Raw genomic sequence first — 25,193 nt, 5'->3', positions numbered from 1 at the left:
TGGCATTGCGCACACTTTTCACTATATCCATGTACACTGCTTTTTTCTCATAAATTAGAAAAATTTCACGAAAATGCATAACAATTTTCTGAATCTTTAAACCCGGGAAAAAGAATATATATGAAATTACCTGATCGCGAAAAGGTACATACCCTTTCCAAATATGAACATTTCCCCGTATAAAATAAATAAAATATCCAAAAACTTTTACCTCTACATTATCTATTATATTACAAACGTCACTAACTAATTCATACCTTTACTTCATTACAAATGGTTACAAATACTTAGTGTCAAATATTTAAATTATTTCCATACACGTTTACGCAAATTACTTTACTTCCACCTTACATTTAGAACAATGCATAAAAATAATATCCTCAAATAATTAAAAATACTAACTTACCTATTCTTCTTCAGAATCTTGCTTATGTGTCCGATAAACGTTTCTTATTTCTGTTTCAGGATCTTTAAAATCATACTTATAGTTCACACCAAGGTACCAGGTAAAATAAATAACTTAATAAAACATCTTTACTTCTATCTCGCACAACCTTAAAGAAACACTTATTACCCCTTTCAATCCCACTAAATACCCATTTCGAATTCACTTTAGTTAGGGCCATGGGATCCAAAAATTAACGAACACTGTTTCACACAACACAGAATAAAGGCAAATACAAAATTTCCAGATTTTTTCCCGATTTCCCCCCTTTTCCTATTAAAGAACCGTAATTCGTCCATTAATATCACATGACATATCACATGATCTCTCATTTCGGTACTTTTCCATTTTGCCGGCGCAAGCGATAAAGTCGCCAATAATGGTACAACCGATGCCAAACGGAATATTCTCGCTGGTAACCTTTTACGCCTCATTTTCAAAACAAGTCGCAGCTTTTTCTTATCAGATTGATTGTTTCTTTCAATACTGGCATATAATTACATAGAATTTTTATCAGATAGTTCAGTTTTATGTCTAAAGCCATTTTCGGTAATTAGGTCAATTAGGATGCAATCACAGCGCTTACCCGAAGCCGAAAATATAGAAAAGAAAAGTCAAGGGTTAAATTCATCAATTCTAATGAGAATGCATTAGTGAAGTAAAGCATTGCAGTTTTACATAATTTCTGAGTAAGCTATTCGTACGCATTGAAATATTTCTTGCATTTAAACTTGTGTTCCAAATTAAGATTTAACTTGAAATTAATGTAGATAATTACGGAGAGCATTAGATTTTTGTAGAGTAGTTTAACGTGAGATGAGATCGCTTGGAGTCACGTGATATGAACCGGCGAATTAGGATGTTGAACCATGAAAGCATAGTAAATTCTTAAATTAATGTCTTTTTACAAATTTATCGTCTTTATTTATTGGCTTTTTATAAAGTTTTAAGCGATATTAAAATGTTTATGCCTTCAGAAAAAAAAAATTCTTAGAACTAAAATTTTTTATGTGTATACTGTATGTTGTCGCCAATAAAGTCTGCTTGGCGAGATTTGCGCCGGCGAAACGGAAAAGTACCCTCATTTTCCTCACACAAAATAATGCGTAATCGGAACTGAGTACTGCTCACATTATTACCAAAGTCCCAGGTAGTAACCTTTATCGCCTCCAAAATGTCGCCAAACTACCAGTTACCATATTGTAAAGATCAGCCGAGAATCCCTTAATTTTTATTTTTAAAATTTACATTACTCGTGTCCCACAACACACTGTTTTCTTTATAGAATCTATTAATTGAAAAATATGAGTTTCGCTCCAACGCAATGCAGCCATGTTTATTATTCCAAATGAGGAGAAAAGGGACGTGATCACTCAAAGCAATCTTACTGGCTAGAGACTCCGATTTTATCGTACGCTAGTGAGCAGTGAACACCAGCTCTGACAAGGCTAACTTATAGGTCAGCCCTAAATCCCCAAACGCGCAGGGAGGTCACGTGACATCTGAACTACGTGTAAGCATGGACCTTATAAGAAGTAGACTAACCCAAACGGGTTTTCTCCCTCGTCTGAGGCGTTGCCGGCTGTCACCTTGATCACATCCGGAGGAGTGGGGACGACTTGCAGAAATTTAACATTGGTGTACTATTGCAGCGTGCATAATTATCAAGAAGAAGCTGTATGTAGCGACTCATTTCACAAATTAGAATTTCTATATATTTTTATTTTTGAAATTGAGATTGATTTTTAAAACTTTAGTATATTTATCAAGCATAATTAACGTTCCAAATAATTATAAAGCTATTGCATTCTTTCAGGGCTGGATATTTTTTTTTAGCTTTTCCTATGCTGTTAGGAAATTTGTAAGTACTTCTTTTAGAAAATAATATTTTAGACCTGAACTAATAGAAAATTTCAAACAAGCAATTTTCTTTTGCAATTTTTATGCTTTTCATTGGTGTAAATAAGTAAAAAGCATTTAAATATTTCAAAACGAATTTTTGAAAGTTTTGCTTAAAATTGTAAATTCTGCTGTTTTTTTTTTTAAATTATAGATGAGTATTACAGCACAATTTATTATCTTTATTTTATCTTTTTTCCCCCTTCATTACGCTTAGAAAATTTTATGCTCCGAATTTTATGAATTATTAAAATAACTAATCCACTTTAATGTCAATAATTTAATGATCATATAATCAAATAAATATGATCGTTTTGTAATGTTATTATAGTTTGGAAAATCACTGCCTGAAACTTTTCATTAAATTAAAAAAAATCATCAGATCTTGTTTAATTTTACCTTATTTATTTCAAAGCATCACGTACTATAAATCTTATTTCATTTTACGTTATTTGCACGCAAAATTAAGTTCATAAATTTTGTGCTTAGAATTTTTACCGTTTTACCAAAGTAAAGATGTTTATACAAGAATTACGCGTGAAAAAAATGCGCGAAATGAGGTAAAAAGTGCTTTAATGAGATATATTAAATCCTACCTGGAAAAAACTGTGACTTTCATAATCTCATCACTATACAACGTATTACATTTAATAATTAAAAAGAGTTATGTGATACAAACGCCATAGGTTTCAGTGTCCCTAGATCAAACTAGATCGTCCCTACTCTTTCTTGCGGACATGTTGGTTACGCGCGCCCCGCCCACTGGGTTAGTCTATTTCTTATAAGGTCCATGCGTGTAAGATGATGTCACATCAAAGATACGCCCGTTACGCTCAGTAAATTTCTGCGCATAAATTGAAACATGCTTGTGCAATATGAATTTCAGAAGCAGAGAAAATTTTTCTGAAAATACTACAGATGCTAACTAAATACATACCAAATATCAACATTTTTACATATATAGCTTTCCAATATACTCTTGTGTTTATTTTAAATCACTGAGAAACATGAGATTTCAGTTTTTAATTTATTCTGTTAATATTTCCAATACATTTCATCTAATCTTTAGTGTTTTGTGCTTTAATTTCATCATTGTATTAGAAAAAAAAATAATATTTGTTTCTCTATATGTTATTCAAATGAATAATTATTTTAAAATTACGAGTATTTTGTAAAAAATGTGATAACTTGTATTATTTTATTGTATATCTGAAAGGAATCTGGTTTAAATATAAATTATTTACATAATCTTTGGATGGAAAAACTATCATGTAATATATTTAAACAAAAGATCTACTGGAAGATTTTTTTTTTCAGTTTTTGCATGTTCAGAATTTTTAATGTGTATATAAGTTTGTTCTGAATAGTTTTGAAAAATATATTGCACCCACACTAAATTTAAATAACAAATTTTTATCCTGTAAAATACACTCAAATTTTAATATGAGTGAGCCCTTGTGAAGCTGCCAAGGTATTTTCATAGAAAGTTAATATCAATTTAAGGCTTAAAAGTGACTTCAAAGATGGATTCCAGGCTTTTCTAGTGTAGATATGAGCCAGTTTCCCCCAGATATTCCTTCACAAAGACATCCATCGTTTTAGGTTAATAGCCCTTATGTGCCTTATGTGCTATAATCAAATAAATCAAACCAAGCTTTTGTAAGGATGTGGTATCCTTTCTTCCTTATTATTATGGATCCTGTTTTTTAAAGTTGTCAAGATTTTTGATGAATTGCCAATGTAAACTATTCTGAAACATCTGGCAGCCCCAACAATGATGATTTACAGTTTGCTTATAATGAGAAGAGCTTCGAGGAGACCATGTGATCATATTTCTTCCCATGCAAATGTTAATAATTCATAATCACTCAGTATTCTATATGTTAAGGAATTTTATTTATATTTTAATCTTAAAATTCTTAATTTACTGAGAAGATGCTTGCTATATCTTTCGTTCAAGAAATGCACATATTTTACATCACATTCGAATATGCAAAAATGGACATTCAATAAAATTTCACATCAGTGAAAGCATTTAGAGGTGCAGCTTGAAAATTTGCTAATGAAAGAAAAGTATATGTTTTAACAGCTGGTTTAGTGGTTTCAGAATACTGTTTGTAACAGCATAAAATGAAAGAAACACTAGCAAAATGTGACTATTTACTGAAACATTTTTACCAGAGAGATGTATTCTCTGCATGTGATCCGCCAACCAAATATGTGAATAGGTAAGCCTGAAAAAATTTTGAACTTAGCAGAAAATCTGTTCATACAGCAAAAATCCAAAACTGGCATGATTCTTTCATAATGCTGTATAAATGACGAGTTGTGCCAAAAAAACTGAAAAATTCTTTCTCGCTCAGTTTCTAAATAGAGAACCATCCACACTCATGCCAAAAGTTGTCGACCATCTACAAGAGGGAGTGACAATTTATTGAAACTTCTAGTGAGAATATAAAAGACAAGAACTGGTAGACAAGAACCTGCTTACAGATATTTTTCTGCGGACAATAAATTTCATTTTCTTGATTTAACAACAGCTGCTCATATATAAAATATAGAAAGACTGTCGAGCTTCACTAAGTGGTGGAATAAAAATTGAAGAGGCACGTTTCACTATCATCATGAAACTTACTTTGCAGGGTTAATATAGCAAAAATCTTTGAGACCTTGGAATGCTTCTTATGCCATATTAAAAGCAACTGAGGAAGCAGGGCAGTAACAAAGTGTACATGAGACATGAAGTTGGCAATAATTCTGATGCCAGCTTGATGTTTAAAAGAAATGGAAGCTGCAATACTAAAGAAGTATCGTAACATTTTTAAAACTGAGGTTCTGTTTATATTTCAGTTCATTTCGTTGCCATATCAGTATGTTTGGATTTTGACGTCCTCCAATTATGAATGTCTTTTAATTTTTTTTTAAAATATAGAACTGTGTCATTACTCTGCATTACGTATGTTTTAGTTAAATTTATAAAACTCTACATTACACTTGGACTTGAAAATTTACTGATGTCTCCTCACAGGAAATTTCTAAATCTATAAATGTTTGAGCAGAAAGAGGCTATGTTGAAGTATGTAAAGGATATTTAACTGGTTGATAAGGGCGTTATTTTAATAGCCACTGTATTGTCTTTTAAACACATAATTTATCTATTTTTGTATAATATTTGGCACTGTTCCTTTATCAGGGCCTAATTCAGAGATGTAGATATGTATGCATGTATATATGGATGTATGTGTTCATATATGTAAGTACGAATGTATGTGTATACACATACGCATATATGTGTACATGTATACATTTTTTAATCCGGTCCCGATAATAGAACAGTACCTAATATTTTGCCAGTTGATTTTTTTCGTACACCTCCACCCATAAGCCATGAGAATATATTGATGAAGCAACGCACCATGTCGCTAAGAAGCATTTACGTGGCAACCCATGATGTCACCAAAAAATATTTATTGTTCAATCCAGGCATATGTATGGCATTCTCCCAGATGGTTTTTCAGTAGCATGACTGCAGATTATGATCCCTCCAATTGGAATTTTAATGTTTTAGCCAAGTGGTGGACAGCATAGTGCAGTTTTGATTGTTTTCGGCAAAATCTCATATTTATCATTCTGCATGCATAGACTGTAATGTGGCTTGCTTTAAAGGCATCATGCACCTCTTTCTTCTTTTTGATTTTAGAATTTTAATAGCAAGTTTATAATATTCTCAGATGTTTCCTTACCTGAAAACAGATGACTGTGTACATGGTGAGAACAAAAGCACAAAACCTTAGACGTATATGTGTGTTATATAGAAAAAGGAGAATATAGAAAAAAAAAGTGGTAGTGGATGAATCGTTGCAATAGATATAATGTTTCTTAAGAATGATGCAAATGAGTTATTACAGTGTAAGGCCTAATGACCTTACAGGGTATGGATGTCTAGGAATACGAAATGATCAATAACACATATTACAGATAATGAGTAATTTTCTCTATAGTTCAAGAAATTTTTAAAAAAATATTTTAAAATGTCTGATTTACCATAACTGTGAAAACTGCATTCAAATTTAAGGTTAGATTATTTTAATATGGCACAAGTACACAATGGCTACATGCCTAAGGACAGGGATACCTTTGTGGAGAACTTTCTAAGGGAAACTAGCTCATATTCATGTTACACATGGAGAAAAACAACGGTGGCGACTCTGTAAACATGTGTTGTACTCGCCAACCGCGCGCCGTTATCACTAACTGTAACCGAAGGTGATTTCGGCGACACACAGTCACGTCTCGTCGTCGGTGCGGTTGGTCGCTCGCTTTTCCTCCAACGTGATTGTCTGTCGACTGTAGTAATTAAGTTTTAATATTGTGATGTGATTAAATGTTTTTGTTATCAAAAATTGGCTCTTATGGCATGTTATGAATTCATCCTTAAAAGCACTGGCAAATTCCAATACGCATAGTTTGTTGTTGCACACAGCCGCAACCACGTGCAACAAATGGTGACTTCAGGCGTGGCCTTCGAGATAACATGGCCTGGTTAGCTACGAGTGACGTCACGAAAGGCGTCCGATTCTTCCGTGACTTTCTTTGCTTCAGATTTGAATGCGAGCGTTTCGTTCGATGTTTAGAGTGTTTTGTTTTTAATAATGCATAATATTTAAATTTCCAGAGACTTGAAAACGTATATAAAAGGTCGTATATTCATTTGCAGTTAAGATTAATAACTTAATGAATATTATTTTTTAAGAAATATTCACGAAATTTTCTATGCCATGTTTTAGGTTATCTTGTGCATTTTTTTTTACAATGTATTGTAATAATTTGTTAGAATACACTCAAAAAAGAAAGTACTGAAATAAGTAAATAAAAAGGCTGTTATTTATTAACATAAAAATGTCTTTACAGTTTGAGAAGGAGAGGAATGAAAGGAATGAAAAGATTTAGAAATATAAATAATTCACTAACAAAAGTAAATATAATTTAGCAAATTAAAAGACATAAAAAATATTTTTTTTAAAAACTATAAATATTTCAGAGCTTCCAAACATTATGCAAATGTATTTTTAATTCATTTAAATTATTATCTAATAAAATGAACAGAAAAGCCACAGAAAAAATTTAAATCTCAAACCTTTGTAAATTAAATAAATTACAATTTTGCTGCAACATTACAGAAAACGAATAATTTTCACATATTTATATGTTATCTATAGCAATAATTATAAGGATATTTACATCATTTAATAATATTTACATTATTAGTTATATGTAGATGCATAATAAATAATATATTTACAAATAAAAGCCATCCATATAATGTTTCACAAAAGCGTAAAATCAATAAATTTGCCAACGAAAACCTCAAAACAACTATACATAGAACAAACCACGATTTCTGTCTAATTAGGAAATACTGTGCAAGTTGTACTAGTATACTGAAGCAATAATTAATCGCAATTGATAATTTATTTTGAAAAATTATGAAGTATTATCAAATAATAAGGAAACAGCAAAAGGATTAATAAATTTAAATGTAAAAGATACATTATTGAAAATATATTTGAACTGCATCATATTTAGTACACTATTTTTAAAAAATAAAACAATGTCATTTACATACTTATATCTTTTCATCACGTATTCTTGATTTTTTTAAGTTTCCTTTCATCGATTTTTGTATGCATATTATTTTGAAGAACTTTAATATAATTGTTTAAACAAATATTTGAAACGGTGCTCATTATTTTTTTTAATCTGCTAAAAAAGGGAATTCCACACATTAAACAAGTTTCATGAACATCAAACATGTTAATCTTTTGAACATATATCTCGGTAAGTTTGACCAGTAAAGAATGCTGTTCAACTTCTTTACTGGTTCTTTACTTTCAACTGGAACAACTTTATCTCCTACATAAACTGCTATATTTATATGAAGCGATACAAAGATACTTTTTCAATTTTAGGATATGGATGAAAACTGAGCAATAAAATATAAATACCAGCAATAGATTTGTGTAAAATAATATTTGAAGTATCTGAAATATTTAATTTATTTTGTAATATAGAAGAAAAATCCTCAAATGATGCTATTTTGTCCTTTCTCAAAAATTCATTAAAAATATGCTTCTCCATCTTAGCTCTTTTTTCCTCCCTGCTTATCCTCCGAGGGGTTGGACTTTCAGATAAGTATTTTGGACAACCAGAAAAAATGCATGGGTAGCATCGTTATTTAATTTAGGATGCCCTCTACACATCTGAATAAAAGTACTTTCGTTTGTTGGTAAATAATCATAGCGAATAATATCATCTTTTCGAAATGTTTTTCACATTGAATTCATCTGCGATCACTTGAAATAAAATTTTTCCTTGGAATTTTTTTGATCCATAAATCCCGTTTTACTGTATCTTTTGGAAATTTGAATACTGATACATATTCAATAGTGCCATCGTAATTGGATTTGCATGCTGGAACGCAACATCGTGCAGGCATGATGAAGACAGCTCTACGTAGAACGTCGATCGTTATTCTTGTTAACAAATAAGTTAATTAGTAATCTCAATTTAAAAACGAAAATATCCTTAACAACATTATTTAAATTTAGCAATAAAAAAGACACGAATAATAAAAATATACAGCACGCAATCAACGTAATAAGAAGTCTTCGCTTGCAGTGCGAAGGGTGAAAGTTCAGACGCCTTACGTGACGTCAAATCACGTGATTCTGCAGCTGACCAGGCCATCTAATCTCGAAGGCCACGCTTCAGGACGGTGAGGCTTAAGCCAAATCGAAATTTATAGTACAGCAGAAATTTTGTGCTTAAACAAGACCTTGTAATAATGTGCGAAATGCAGCTGAACCAATATTTTTTACTTATGTGTATTGGATTACTTATCGTGTCTATTGAATCGTGCATCAGTTTCATCATATTAAAGCCACGTGGATTACCTTCATGTTTATATTTGTGATCATCTTTCAGACATGTGGATTACCTTCATCTTCCATTAGTGATAGTGTTCCAACATCAAGCGAGTGGATAATTTCTGTACATCAAGGTGTTATTTTCTACCTCTTATTCCGCACATGGATTCGTATGTATTCGTCAAGCGGGTGAGTTTTTTCTTATATTCATTTGAACCCAGGTCTTAACATTAATTATTTTGTGTTTCTTCACGTGTACTGAAGCAATATTCTTGAACTATATCGTTTTTTTGTTATCTGTATTTATTCATATTTATTATGGCTACTAGCGATCCTCTAGCCACTGATGACAAACAAATGGCTCGCGTTGCTGTGAAACCTGTCCCATTTTGCCGTAGTGACTCCAACCTTTGGTTTTTTTCAATTAGATGCACAGTTCAAGCTCGGAGGTATAACACGCGACGACACGAAATTTTATACTGCGATTTCCGCCCTCGACACTGAGGTTCTTCAGTCAGTACGCGAGATTGTTCTGAATCCCCCCTCGGATAATAAATACGAGGAATTGAAAAGTAAATTAATTTCAGTTTATGAGGAGTCTGAAAACACCAAACTAAAGCAATTATTACAAGATTGGCAACTTGGTGATATGCGCCCATCCCAGTTATTGTCAAAAATGCAGGAGCTTGCGGGTGACAATTTTAAGTCCAATGTTTTACAATCATTGTGGCTCAATGGTTTCCCGAACAATATCCAAGCTATTCTTGCCTCCAGTAACGAGAACCTACCCCAACTGGCCCAGATGGCAGACAAAATTCCTGATGTTCTCCAACCACAAGCAATCAGTCAAGTTCAGCATCCCAGTGTTGATATTTCATCTCTTCAACAACAAATCCAGGAATTATCATTGCAGGTCGCAGCCTTACAGACACGATCTCAGTATCATCCGCGCGGTAGATCAAAGTACCGGAACCGAAATAATAGGGAATACCAACGCGCTTTTTCTGGTACTCAATCAGACATTTGTTTCTATCACAGCCGATTCGGTGATAAAGCGCGCAAGTGTACACCTCCATGCAAATTTCAGAAGACCTCTTTAAACTGAAGGGGCCGTCACTCGAAGCCATGAGTGACAACGGCCCGTGCATTAGTCGATTGTTCGTAACAGATAAACCATCAGGCAGACGTTTTCTTGTTGATACAGGTGCTGACATTTCGGTTGTCCCTCCCTCTTTTGCCGAATACAAACGGCCGCCTGGAAAATTTAACTTATTTGCAGCTAACGGGTCAAAAATTGCAACATATGGAGAAATATTAATGTCTTTGGATCTAGGATTGCGTCGCAAATTTCAATGGCCATTTGTCATCGCTGCGGTTTCGCACCCAATAATTGGTGCAGACATTTTGCAAAAATTTTCTCTGTTGGTCGACATTAAAAATCGACGCTTACTCGACTCCATCACACAATTGTCCGCAGTAGGTAGCATTGGAAATGCCACTAATTTTGGAATTAAATTAATTTCCGGTAATTCTCCTTTCCACAAACTACTTGAGTAATACGCTAACGTCATCCGTTCAGTAACTGGCAAACCGACTGCTGAACACGGTATTGTACACTTCATAGAGACTACTGGACCACCAATCTTTACCAAATCTGGTTGCCTCCAGAGAAATTAAAGGCTGAAAAAGAAGAATTTAAATACATGCTTGAGCAAGGAATCTGTCGGCCATCTATAAGTTCATGAGCCACTCCACTCCACATGGTTCCTAAGAAAAACGGCGACTGTCGTCCTTGTGGGGATTATCGACGTCTTAATTCAGTTACTTTGCCTGATAGATATCCGGTTCCTCATATTCAGGACTGCATGCAAGTCTTGGAAGGCAAAAATATTTTTTCTACGTTAGATTTGACTCGTGCTTACCATCAGATCCCTGTCAATCCACCTGATATACCAAAAACTGCTGTAATAACACCTTTTGGATTATTCGAATTTCCTGTCATGACTTTCGGGTTATGTAACGCTGCGCAAACGTTTCAGCGCTTCATTAATGAAGTCCTTCGAGATTTAGATTTTTGTGTCCCATATTTCGATGACATTCTGGTAGCCTCGACAACTGAAAACCAGCACCTTGAACACCTTTGCATAGTCCTTGGCCGATTTCAGTCTTATGGTGCAGTCATTAATCCATCAAAATGTGTTTTCGGGAAATCTAAAGTGTCATTTCTTGGTCACGAAGTTTCTTCGGAGGGCGTTCGCCCACTTAGTGACAGAGTCACTGCAATTCAAAATTTCCCAGAGCCAAAAACTGTTCAGGAGCTGCGTCGTTTTCTGGCCATGTTAAATTTTTATCGTCGCTTTCTTCCTCATGCCGCTGAAAAGCAGGCACCTTTGCACACATATTTGGTTGGGAGTAAAAAGAAAGATACGCGGCCAATTATTTGGTCTGATGATGCCCGTACAGCCTTTGTACAATGTAAGAATGACTTAGCGTCGGCAACAGCTCTTAGCTATCCTTCTAAGAACCCTTTGGCATTAATGGTTGACGCGTCTAATACGGCCATGGGCGCGGTTTTGCAGCAACTGGTAGACGGAGCATGGAAGCCTCTGGCTTTCTTCTCGAAAAAATTTTCTGCAGCGCAATCAAAATACAGCACGTACGACCGCGAACTTCTTAGTGCGTATGAGGCTGTTAAACATTTTCGTCATATGGTAGAAGGTCATGTGTTTTCTATCAATACCGACCACAAGCCGCTAATTTTCGCTTTTCGACAAAAGCCTGACAAGGCTTCTCCCAGGCAAATGCGTCATCTTGATTACATAGCGCAGTTTACAACCGATTTTAGGCATGTAGAAGGCCCTCAAAATACAGTTGCTGATGCTCTGTCCAGAATTGAAGAGGTTCAGTTGCCATCAACAACAGATTTCTCCGCCATTGCTGAATGTCAGAAACAGGACCCAGAATTGCAACACCTTTTGTCTGACAAGTCTTCTCATGGACTTAATTTAGTACCTATGCAGTTAGAACCAGATCTTTCACTGTACTGCGATGTGCAAGGTAATGTGGTGCGGCCATACATTCCATTGAAATTCCGGCATGGTATTTTTAGCGGCCTCCATAATTTATCCCATCCTGGCATCCGTGCTTCTCGCACGTTAATTCAACAGCATTTTGTATGGCCTGGTATGCAGAAGGACATCGCTGCATGGGCGAGGTCATGCACAGACTATCAAAAATAAAAAATTCACAGGCACACTCGAACTCCATGTCAACGCTTTGAGTTACCATCTGCTCGCTTTAGCCACGTACATATCGATTTGGTTGGACCCTTACCCCCATCACTAGGTTATACATATCTTCTTACGTCTGTCGACAGATACACACGTTGGCCAGAGGCTATCCCTATTGTAGATATGTCAGCCGACACTGTGGCAAAAACCTTTTTTTCTGTATGGATTTCACGGTTTGGGGTACCCGAGTACGTTACCACGGACTAAGGACGGCAGTTCGAATCTCAATTATTTACTGCATTAACAAAATTCTTGGGAACTAAAAAGATCCGTACATCACCGTACCACCCGAATTCCAATGGACTTGTCGAGAGGTTCCATCGCTCTCTTAAACAGGCCATTAGATGCCATACTGCTATTCACTGGGTTGATGTCCTTCCTACTCTGTTGTTAGGACTCAGAACGGCTATCAAAGAGGACATGGGTTCTTCAAGTGCTGAAATGGTTTATGGTACCAATTTACGTTTACCGGGAGATTTCTATAAATCCCGCAAAAAACTCACCCAATGTACAGCCCCATGCATTCCTCAAACAATTGCGTGAAACCATGGCTGCATTATACCCTAAGCCCACAAGCATATATTCTTCAAGACCTGTGTTTGTTCCTAAAGAACTCGCTACATCCTCACATGTGTTCTTACGGTGTGATGAATCAAAAAAGTCCTTGGAGCCTATTTATACAGGCCCACACCTAGTTCTAAAAGTCGCACATCCACGAACTATCGGATACTAATAGGCGACTAAGAGACAGTGGTGAGCCTTAATCGTTTCAAACCAGCCTTTATCTTAGCACCACAAACTGTCGAGACTGGTACATCAGTCCTACCTCCTTCGAAGGCACCTTCATCTATTGGGTCTACACCAACATCTGCTACTACGTCAGTTCCTGTGCCTGGATCCCAGAAAACAAGTGCTCCTCAGTATACACGTTCCGGACGTAGAGTCCGATTTAACCCTCGGTACCTTTAATTCGTTGCCACTGGAGGGGGAGTAGTGTGGCGACTCTGTAAACATGTGTTGTACTCGCCAACAGCGCGCCGTTATCACTAACTGTAACCGAAGGTGATTTCGGCGACACACAGTCACGTCTTGTCTGTCTGTCTTGTCGTCGATGCGGTTGGTCGCTCGCTTTTCCTCCAACTTGATTGTCTGTCGACTGTAGTAATTAAGTTTTAATATTGTGATGTGATTATATGTTTTTGTTATCAAAAATTGGCTCTTATGGCATGTTATGAATTCATCCTTAAAAGCACTGGCAAATTCCAATACGCATAGTTTGTTGTTGCACACAGCCGCAACCACGTGCAACACAACCATGCAGCTAGATCATTTGAGTGTGTTCAAACCTGGGTTGAACTACCAGTGTTCAGTGGTCATAACTTCTCAGTGACTGGTGGGACCCATATTTAATGTGTATTAACAATATTTTCCTGCTATGGAAATGGTTCACAATAGGCAACTGGTAAAACTGAGGAGTCTTGTTAGTTCAACCCAGTTTCAAATCCCAGATATCCAGGATTGATTGTATGAGAGTTTTGTGGTTTTTTCCATGTGTAACATGGAAGCGAGGAACTTATAAAACATATTTCACAAAGGCATTCTTCCTCTTAGGCAAACATCTGTTCAGTCTTTTGTTATAATCTAAATAATGCAGTGTTAATTTGTAAGTATAATTATGATCCAAACAGAACTATATTTAATAGTTTAAAAACTTAAAATTGTAATTTACGAAAAAGAATAGCCTTTTTTATAGACTGTACCTATTGCATTAATAGCAAAGTACAGAATAATTTCTTTAAAACACGAGGTATGATATTTCCCTTAAGAGTTTATACTCTATAAACACTAATGTAATAGTAATATTAAATACAGCAAAAGTTACTTAGCAGTACATAACAAATCTTTCCAAGTTTACTCTACGTTATGAACTATCAAACAGAAGTATTTACAGAGAAGATACTTCATGCATAGTGCAACCAATTTTGAAGAGACTGATTGCCTGTATGATGTAAACTGTTTTGTTATATTATTTGATACAGGCTATCCAAAACTAGATTGCAAAAGGAGATCTGTTTGTCATGTACAAAATTTGAAGAAATTTTTGACATACCAAAAGGCACGTTTTTGCAGAATTTGTGATAGTTTACTATAAATTTTTAAAACCCTAGTCCGACCTTGGCACCAAATTAGCACCATTGCTGTAGAAGTACATGCCGACCATCTTTCAAAGTATATGCCAGTTACCTCATTGTGGTTGCGATGCATGTGTTTATTTGAACAGTTCTTATAAATGTTAAACATTATTCCTTATAAATATTCATTATTAAAATCATATTTTGTTCTCCACACTTTTATTTATTGAGTATTTAAATTTTGAAACAGTCATGGATTTATTTTCTGTTTTGTAGCTTTGAAAAATTAAAAAGAAACATAAGAAAATGTATTGTTACTGAAAATTCTGAAATAGTAAATTATATTATTGATTGGTTTGTTGATAATGTTGATTTGTCTATTAAGATATAATCTATGTCCTTTAAAACAATTCTTTTCCTTCATGCTTATATATTTTGAGCAATATACCATTGCAAGTATCTTACTTACTAATAATCTTTTTAACTAATGAAACTAATTCCATGTACGCATACCTAAGAATTAAAATAATAGTTTAATACTAAATCAAGTTCAATAACAGAAATATAGGTAGTAAAGATGAATGCTGAAAACAAAGAAAGTAAGTTGAATGGTTGATATATGTAGAAAAAAACGCATTCCTAGCACTGCTACCTATTATTTCCCAATTTGGCGGAATCTGCATTTAGTTTGTCTTTTGTAAAGAAGCAGCCTATACAATTAATATTCATTTTTTTGAATATTCAGAAATACAGTGTTTCATAAAATTATAGCAGAGGCAACACTGCAGAACAAAAGTGTGTTAAGTGCCACATATAAAATCTGATATTTATTAATTTTTTTCAGTTTCACTTGTAATGCATGATAAAAGTACACAAACATTTTAAAAACATACTTATTGGAGAAAAAATGAGCATAAACTTTTTAATAGGAACATTGTGCAGAATTTTTTTAACACATGTGAGCTCCTTGTTTGAAAAATATGATAATGATAGAAATAGTATTACAAGATATGTGCGTGAAATTTTGCTCATTTTATATTTTAATTGCATCATATAAAATTTTTACTCAGCTTGAAATAAAAAACTGTCATTTTTTTTTGTAATTTCTGATTTATGTATCTGTTAGATTTGCGAAGTCAGAGAATAGAAACTTTACTTTTTTTTTTAACTTTATTGAATTGGCAAGGAAATTATTTAAAATTACGTAAAAAAAATTGGAGCCTAGATTTCGGATAAAACTAAATTGATTTTGAAAGCGAGGAAACACAAATCACAGTTTGACTGGAGCAAAGAAATTCAGTTTCTAGTTGTGTTGATATAATTATCAACTCTTATATGAGAGTTGGATATTTATCCACAAATATGAATGGTGGCATGACAAATAACTGTTATTATGCAAGCATCATAAATCCAATAAAACACACAGACGTTTTAGTAGCAACTATATAAATTTTATTCACAAGTTTGCCCATGATGATGAATGATGTGACATGAGAAAAAAATAGCAAATATATGGAAATGATGTTGATTGGCATTTTCAAAAACTTAGAATATATTTTTAAGGTCTGGTTACAAAATAACAAATAACTGTGTATATATATATTTTTTATTCAAACACAGTTCCATTGTGAATTAAATTATTAATCTTATTGTGAGGTTACCATGATCCCAGTTTTATTCTGAATATTCTTTGAAAGAGAAATTTATAGACTAAATTTGCCTAGTTTTGCTAAGTTTAGCTTAATCAGTGAACTTGACAAAGCAATCGTATCATGTAAAAATAAGATTAAAAATATCTGATACTAGAATATCTTACTGAAGATTTTTTTTACGTGCACTACATTTTCTATATAAGACCAATCTAAAAAATGATCACTATTTATTCTTTCGCTTTCTTATACGGAAAAACATAACCAAGCCATTCAGTTGTATAATGCTCGAAATCGTTCAAACATACATATTCATAGATATCCACAAAGACTTATTTCAGATTTCCCGAATCAAAGTTGCGAACCATGTTTACATCGAACGAAGTTGTTGATGCTGGGAGGAGCTTCGTTGTGACGTCGGCTTACGCATGAAGCGACGATCACGTGACCTCCCTGCGTTAGCGCTGACGAACTTATAGTGTAAGTTGGCCTTGCGCAGTGTACACTTTTATAATTTGAAAGATTGTAAGGACATCTAAAATTGAGAGTATCGAAATTTAATTCGAATGCCTGATGAAGATGAAATAAAAATATATAAGCTCTTTTTAAAAAAAATATTGTCTGTTTTATGGAAATCCTGTGCCATCTTCATGCCACGATACTTCAGGGAAAAGTTTTGTTTATGAAGTTGCTATTGGCAACTACGCAAAAATAAATTCTTGTTGACAGTTCTGTTTCGTGAAGTAATTTTGAATATTTAAAGATTGATCAAAATGGTGCTCTTTGCACATTAAAACATGTTTTAGGTATTTTTTCACATTATACTTTTCTGTTCGTATTCCAATCGCAGATACCTTAATATTTGATTTAATTTTGCTTCATTACATTTTTAATATTTTCAAAAATCTCTTGTTAGGATTCGGTTTCTTTTGGAAGAAAAACACATTGAAAATTTTGAGATTCAGCCATACAAACTGTGATAAATTTCATGTAATCGAATTATTTGTATTTAAGTTATAAAATCTGAAATTAATAAATTTTTACTTTTATTTATGAAGTTCTCAGTAGTTTGTGTTTATTTTATTGACATGAACCATATAAACAATTTTTGGTTTTAATATAAGATTATTAGAATATGTAACAGCAATTTTGTCAATTAGAACAAGACATTATTCTGTATACGGATGGTACTTAAGTTAGTCAAAGTATAATTGTGTTAATAAGTCATGTGCTTTGTAAATATTTATTAAAAATAGGAAAGAACTATCTAATTTTGTTTTATAATTTACACCATATTCTTTTTAGTTTAGCTGATTTCAATGAGGAAGAAATCTATATGTTATGGATTATATAATCATACTCTAAAATATTTTAATAATTATTTTTTATACATTAACGATTATGAATTTTTTGGTTTAGCATTTATTTCTATTATTATTTATTAAATTTAGGTTTATTTTAATTAAGATTATGGGTAGGTGCAGAATCGCCCACTTATTTGTTTGGCGCTTTTTGCAAGAGTAAGAAGAATTGGATTTTTGTCAATTTTCTTTGACTTTTTAAGTGAAAATAGATTGATGCGTTCATGGATAAAGTAAGGGAGTGTGCAATGCCATTTTCTTGCAATTCTGGGATGCTTTTCTTAAGTGAAAATAGGTCGTTGTGTACATGGATAACGAGTATGTGCAATTCTTAAAAATGCACCAAGCAGTGGGGTATTCTGCACTTTCCCCGTTATTATTAAAGTTTCAAAAATAGCTGTTATTTATTTTTCTAATTTATATAAGTAATAGAAACGGGCTTTATATTCAGAAAATTATTGAGTTTTATATTTTTCTGCTAAATATTAACAGGTTTGCTGCAATTTCAATATGCGTACAACTGTTTCTCAAAAGGTTTTTCTCAAGGAGACTTTTGTTTGTCGTCTGCTCTGGCTGATTTGTAAAGACTGTACTACTTGTGTGTAGTATTTCAGCTGTTAATATTTAGTGTGACAAATTTTTTCCAGTTTAAACCTCTTCATCAGCATTCAAAACATCTTTAAATTTGTGCTCATTTTAAAGTCATACCTTTTTTCAGTGATTACATAAAACATTATTTTTCCATTATGCACTTGCCATGCTTTTCAGTGTCTGTGAAAAAGAAGCCAGACTCATGCCAAGACCACATAATTTTAACCTGGAATATATATGTTCCCATCTATAAAATAGTCTCTTATCTAAAACTAGCTTACAATTAAAAGCACAGTATTTGGCTGCTCTTTTATAGGCATCAAAATGCGTGGCAGGTGCATAATGGAAAATTATCCAAATTGGATGATGTTTAACTTTTCAACTTTCTTCAAAAGAAAATTTTGTTTGGATTACTTCAGTTCAATGGGAAAGATATACATTATTTAAGAAAATCTTATTATGGAAGTGCAATGTTCAAAGGGGCAATTTGATTGTAGGGATGGAAATAAGAATTTGATTTGAAAAAAACTGGATTCCATGTGCAATAGCAGTATAATTTATGGTACTTCTGGAAAATCCCTTGGACCACAGAAGGCAGCACCAATCGTGCCAAACCAAAAAAACCAATTTACTAAATACAAGAAAAAATGTTCTATTCTTATTTTTCTTTCAAATTTATTATATTATCATTTATTTAATTTTTCATTAAAAATTTCTATTATTTTTGATTAATGAGATATACTGTAAAAGCAATTATTTTCGCCAGAAAATACAAGTCTAATATTCAAGAGCACTCTTCTGTAGTAGGCAGGTCCCAAATTTTAATCATTTTTTTTTCCAAAAATGCATGTTTGAGGGAGAAAAAGGAGTCTTTGCTCAAGAATAATAACACATGTAATCAAGGTTACATCAAACCCAGCGTGTTTGAAGAAGACTTTTACATTTTTTTTCAAAAAATCGTGTAGTTTGGTGCCTTTTCTTTAATAGGCAGAAATAGTCGATGGGATTTTCCGTAAGTACATAATTTATTTACTGTCAGCCAGATTGTCATTTTAGTTACAGATTAGATTTAAGGGTGCCACTTGGATTATCGCTAAGTTGCTGTTTCATTTATCGCCAAGTTATTTCATTTATGGTAACCTGAGTAGTTGAATGCTATGAAAACTCTATTACGACATAATTGGTTGCATGATTGTGGTGAATTTGAATGATGGAATGGATTTTAGATAAGAAGTACGTATTTTGTGGTTTACATGGTAAAATGGCTGAATGTTGTAAGGTTAATTTGAAGTTTCTGTACGATTTGGAACAAAACGGAAAAAAGCATTAATTGACTGGTGTGTAAATGAAGTTTACTTAGTTGCCATAAGAAGTGTCCTATTTGTAGGAAGGAAATGCATATGGTCGAACTTTCAGAGGATACCTGCACTACGAAATATATTTTTAATTCTTATTTTTGTGAATTTATGTGGCGATGCATATCAGATACAGTATACATATTCTAGTTCAGATAATTTTAGGAAATTTTTGGATGCTGTTAAGGAACTTTGTTTGACTGAAGACGGGAATTTGTAAATAAGGTTAGTGGATATTTCCTTTGTGTAGTGCTAAGATGAATTTCCTTTTTTATGTTATTTTATTGTTTGATTTAAAATGTAGTTTATTGAGATTACATATTTTTTGTTGGCTGCTCCTTTGACTTTTTAAGTGAATATAGATCGATGTGTTGGACAAAGTGTGCACACATGGACAAAGTGTGCATTAATATGCCTAGTTTGTGTAATTATCTGATTTTTTTAAAAGTGAAAATAGGTCGATTTGTACATGGATACCAAGTCTGTGCAATTCTTTGACATGTTATTTTGGATTTGTGTAGCGGGGATTTTTGTGGTGGTACATGGACGCCGAGTTTGCGCAATTCTTTGACTTGTTACTTTGGCTTTGTGTAGCGGTAATTTTTACGCCAAAAATTACCGCTACACAAAGCCAAAGTAACAAGTCAAAGAATTGCGCAAACTCGGCATCCATGTACCACCAATTATTGCTGAGAGCCACCCGTAAATATATTTTTACTTAGTTATCTATGTAACAGTTGAAGTAACCAATTTTCATATGGCTTAGAAAGTTATACAGACTCCTTTCAGACTTCTGGTTTTGAGGAATTCGACTGGAAGTATAATTTGTTAGAATAATTTAAGAAATTGTAAACAATTTTCTAGTTTTAATATTACTGATTTGTGTAGAATATAAAATTACATGTTTAGTTAATTATTTTCTAAATTTATTTATTTTTAAATTAATGTACTGCATTTTAATCTTTATTCTGTCAGGAACTTTTCCTTCCTACGGCTATTTCAAAACATATGCCATGTTCAAATTTAAAGGAGGTAAGCCTCAGCAGTCAAGTACAGAACTTGCTAAATCTGTTGAAGATTTTTTTACTTTTTCTAAAGTAAGTATTATTGTTTGTAGTTTACTAGCTAAAGGATAAATAATGAAAATCCTAATAGTTATCAGTGTTATTCAGAATAAGCAGATTGCATAAGGATTTTGTAATTTGCGTATGCTATATTTTAAGATGCACTCAACATAACCTTTTGTGTATCTGTTCCATTTTATATTTTGAAGAAGTATTATTGCCTTTATATATTTATTGCCTTATCATCAGCAATAAATATTTAAAAAACAGTTTAATCCACATTGAAACAGGTAGCTTCTTTCTTCCTAGAGCCTTCTTCATTAAAGAATTGGACTTTCATGTCTGTTTCAGTTGCTTTATCTTTGCTCTTCATTTGAACATTTGATGCTTGTCAAAGAAGATTTGTTTTTTTCCCGTTATCAACACTCCCACTGAAAAGTCATGAATTCATTTCTGACTTTGGAAAGCATTCACAAACTTGCTCGTGACTAATTCTTCACTAAGCTAATGCACAAAAGCCAAAAATGTTTTCAAAATGGCACCGCATTAAGAATTCAGTACAAGAGCAAACAAATAATAAAATAATTAAAAAGAAACATTGGTAATAAAGTACTTACTTTTTTTGTTTTTTGTTTTTGAGAAATCCTCTCTCTTTTTCTCTTTCCCCCCATATACAGAGTGGTCTGTTCTAAAAAAACACGAGATCATGCATGAATTTGGCATTAATACAGCTTAAATTTGTATGTAAGTAAAATATCAGTTTAGGAAAAAGGTTCTGATTTTAAGAGCTGAACATTTTTATTTAGCTTATTAAAAAAGTGTTAACCAGTACAAGTTTTTCAAAATGGAGATCTTCACAGAATTTTACACAATTCATATTCTAGAACATGCTGGGAGGCTTCATTATTGGCATGTAGCCAACTTCATAATATTCTTTGCATTAATTAAAAATGAAAAATATTTATAGTTTAATGTTTTTTTGTACAGTTATCAGATTATGATTCTAAAGTAATAGAACTTCATGGGAATATTAATAATTACTTTTATCTAATTGAAAACTTTTGCATTACTTTTGTGAATCTTCGTTTGGCATACAAATATAACAAAATTGTAAATTAACCACTTGCGCTAAAAAGACGTGCCACGCACGTCGAGATGCTTTTGTCTCTAACCGAGCGCAAAAATGAAAATGTGGTGAACACGTCGCAACGAGATTGTTTATTTCTTGATTTACAGCTTTGGATTGCACTGGTGCCACTGGTGGTCACTGGTGGTCACAGACGCGGAGCGGCGTAAATGAGATGCTTTACCGCTTGTTATATTGTAGTGCATGGCACCGCAACCCGGAAGTTTAGTTGTAGCGCAAGTGGTTAAAAGACACTAGTAAATCATGAAAAAATATCATTGAGTGGCATATAAGCTGAAAAATCAACCTGTATTTATTAACTAACCCAATATCATATCAAAATTTGCAATTTTGAAATTAAATATCTTGGTCAGTTTTGGCCATATGGGAGTAAGTCTTTTTGTTGTATTTTTAACAATTATTAAAAAATTTGGTTCTCTTCTGTAATCAGGAGGGGACCGGATTCAAGAATTTATGTATTGTGTATGTACATACACATATATATGTACATAGATACATAAATGCACATATGCATATGTACATATATATATGCATGCATAGATATATTTTGAATCTGGTTCCAGTAATAGAAAAAAACCAAAAAATTATTTAAATATAAGGACTGTTAGATTATAAAAAAAGTTAGATTTTATATTTAGTAAGAAACTGATGTCTTTAAATTATAAAAATGCCAAAGCGTGAATATTTGCATTATTTAAAACATTTTTGTATCTAGAAGTATATGTCCATGCTGACTGGTTGCAAAAGCAAAGGCTAGGTAAGGACTTTTGTGGATGCGGTGTGTATAATTTTGTGGATGCGGTGTGTATAATATATATATTTGCTTGCATTCAAAATGAACAGGGCAAACTAAGTAGCCATGGGTTATCATAAGGTGATAGCAGAAAATGTGTAATAGATTCATTCTTGAGCTACTTTCCGTCAAAATAAGAATGAAGCTTAGACAGACAGCACTCTTGTTTTATCTAAATTAAAATAATTAATCCAGTCTTATTCTGTAATGAACTGTTACTGTAATTTAAAAGTCAATCAACAGTGTAATATAACTGTAAGTCAAACAATACTGTTACTGTAATATAAAAAAGTAGAATTTAAGTTTCATTATTGTCATCCTTTTTTTTAGAGGATTGTTTGACTTAACACCTTAACTGCAATGTGACCCACAAGTGGGTCATGATAGATTTGTGTTTAAAGCCTTGTGATCCACTTGTGGGTCACAACAACATTCATGTTTAATGGCTGCATGTACCACTGGTGGGTCAACTTTTCTGCAGTTTTTGCATGGGAATATAAATTTTGACATTCTTCTTTTATCAGGACAGATTCAGAAATGTATGTATGGATATATTATAATTTATTTTTTTTATTATTTTATATATATTGTATTATAATTTAGTTTTTCCTTATTTTATCATTATAGCTCCTTTTTCAGTAGGCAGCTGTGTAAGCTTGTGCAAAGAATATGTGTCTACATTCTTATTGAATAATATGCGACAGAAAGTTATTTCAGTTATGTTGATTTTAAGATTTAAGTTGACAAAGATTTATTCTGGAAATGTTCAGTATGGTGGAAAAATATAATATTATGTTAATTATTCTCACATATTTTGGTTTATATGTTGCAGATGAATAGAAAATGATTGATTGACTTGATTTACTTAAATTAAAATCAAAATTATTCAGTTTTATTTGGTTAAGGATAACTATGGTACTGTATTTAATTCTTTTTGTTTCAATTATTTTTGTTTCTTTTTCAGATTGCTACTTTAGGATTTCCTTACAAACCAACAGCATTAGCATGGGATTCTTGTCTATGTTTGATGGCAATTGGAACCCAGCATGGCAATATTCGAATGTATCCTTTGTTAGCTGTAGTTTTTACTATATTTTAATAAATGTTGTGCATTAAATTCATGTCAGTAATATTAAATTACATACACAATATTTTGAAAAGATAGCCATGGGCTTAATTTTCTGGAACATACATTTAAGACATGGTCTTTCAGTTACACAGTTTCTCAAACTAAGAGGCAGAATTTTCTTGAAACATTCTCAACATATGGGTGAGAAAGATTCTATAAAAATAACATCTAATTTCATTGTAGAATAAAAATTTTAATAAGAGGCTATTTATGTATTTAAAATTTTTATATTAACTGCAACAAATTATTTGAGTTTAAATACAAAAATTTCACATCTTAATGGGCGTATTGAAAGGTAAATATACTATTTCTGTAGTTCATTTTCTGTAGCATTTTTAAAATTAAACTTCAGATTTTTAAGAATAAATTTAGGGAGCAGCTGCAGGAGAAATATTGCTCATTTTGTGGTTAAGAGATTTGTGTTGCAAAAAGAGCTTTATTGCATTTGTAGGTATTCCTTGTATTTTTCCTGCAAATCTTTGTAAAGTCCATTTTAACATTTAAATGTACAACTGCAAATTTTGCATTCATGAAGAATGAGACATTTTATACTTAAATAAAACTCCATAATTATTTTAATAATTGAACATTTCACCTTCTGCAAAAATCCTATGAAAAAGATTTTTTTTTTAAAATTTATTTATTGAAATGATGTTTCTGTGTGTGCATTTAGATTTTACAAGTTTAATTACACTAATTAAAAAGTTGTTATTTGTCTTGTTTTAGGGATTCACTATGAGTGTTTTGGTACATTCAGATGTCATACAACAGATCACAATATAAAAATATGACCAGAGACCTAATAGTGGAATAGCCATTCTCTCCCTAGAGGACTGACCAGATGGCATGGCGTGGTCTCAGTGTAGTGTTGAAAAGTAGAAATATATGATGAAAAATTATGGTCATTAAACTTTATTGGAAATTAACAGAACACATTTTCATTAATTGACCGATGCAAAAGTATTACATAAATTATTTTATAAATGCTTGTTAAAAACTGTTTGTTGTATGTTGAATTTTGTAAGTTTCAAAATGTAATTGCTTTGAAATATTGTTCATGCTTAACACTGTATAGATATGGAGCACCTGGTGTACAGTTCTGCGGAAATTTGAGGCAGAAGTTGTCTATAGTAGAGTTATTATTTATACCTAGAAAGGTGGCTTTGGATTTTTATTGTTTCTCTCTTTTTTTATGTCTTTAAGAAACAAATGAGTTAGAACTGTTCATTGATATGAAATTATTTCATAAAATGAACATAAATGTTTGTATATTTTCTGGCATTCTAAAGTTTTATGTAATTGATTAGAAGCACTCTTGTGTAACTCGTTTGGTGTTATTTACATGTACTGGACCCCTCCCTCCCCCCAAAAAAAAATGTGAGAGATGATGCATATGCAAATCTCATGCACAA

The 25,193-nt window shown here is 32.7% G+C and overlaps 1 protein-coding gene across 6 annotated transcripts in view; it reads left to right on the top strand.

Annotated features, from left to right (window-relative positions):
* The first annotated feature begins 16,898 nt into the window (after window positions 1-16,898).
* The window catches only part of LOC118200960 (lethal(2) giant larvae protein homolog 1-like), a 280,707-nt gene continuing 272,412 nt past the window's right edge, over window positions 16,899-25,193 (top strand). For 3 of the 6 annotated variants that reach the window (XR_015040817.1, XR_015040816.1, XM_085815717.1), the window contains exons 1-4: window positions 16,899-17,147; window positions 20,624-20,745; window positions 23,617-23,714; window positions 24,857-24,938. Coding sequence is in view for 4 of the 6 variants with exons in the window: in XM_085815717.1 (XP_085671843.1) it covers window positions 20,662-20,745; window positions 23,617-23,714; window positions 24,857-24,938 (264 nt within the window). In the remaining 2 variants the exon portion in view is untranslated. The remainder of the gene's footprint in view (window positions 17,148-20,623; window positions 20,746-23,616; window positions 23,715-24,856; window positions 24,939-25,193) is intronic. The other 3 variants (XM_085815715.1, XM_085815716.1, XM_085815714.1) reach the window with 2 other exon arrangements.

The sequence above is a fragment of the Stegodyphus dumicola genome, chromosome 4, assembly GCF_044657685.1.
Source record: "Stegodyphus dumicola isolate Sdum_Otavi_A_Nest chromosome 4, ASM4465768v1".
Taxonomy (NCBI): Eukaryota; Metazoa; Arthropoda; class Arachnida; order Araneae; family Eresidae; genus Stegodyphus; species Stegodyphus dumicola.
The sequence above is the reverse complement of the archived record's forward strand: the minus strand, read 5'-3'. Positions and strand labels throughout refer to the sequence as shown.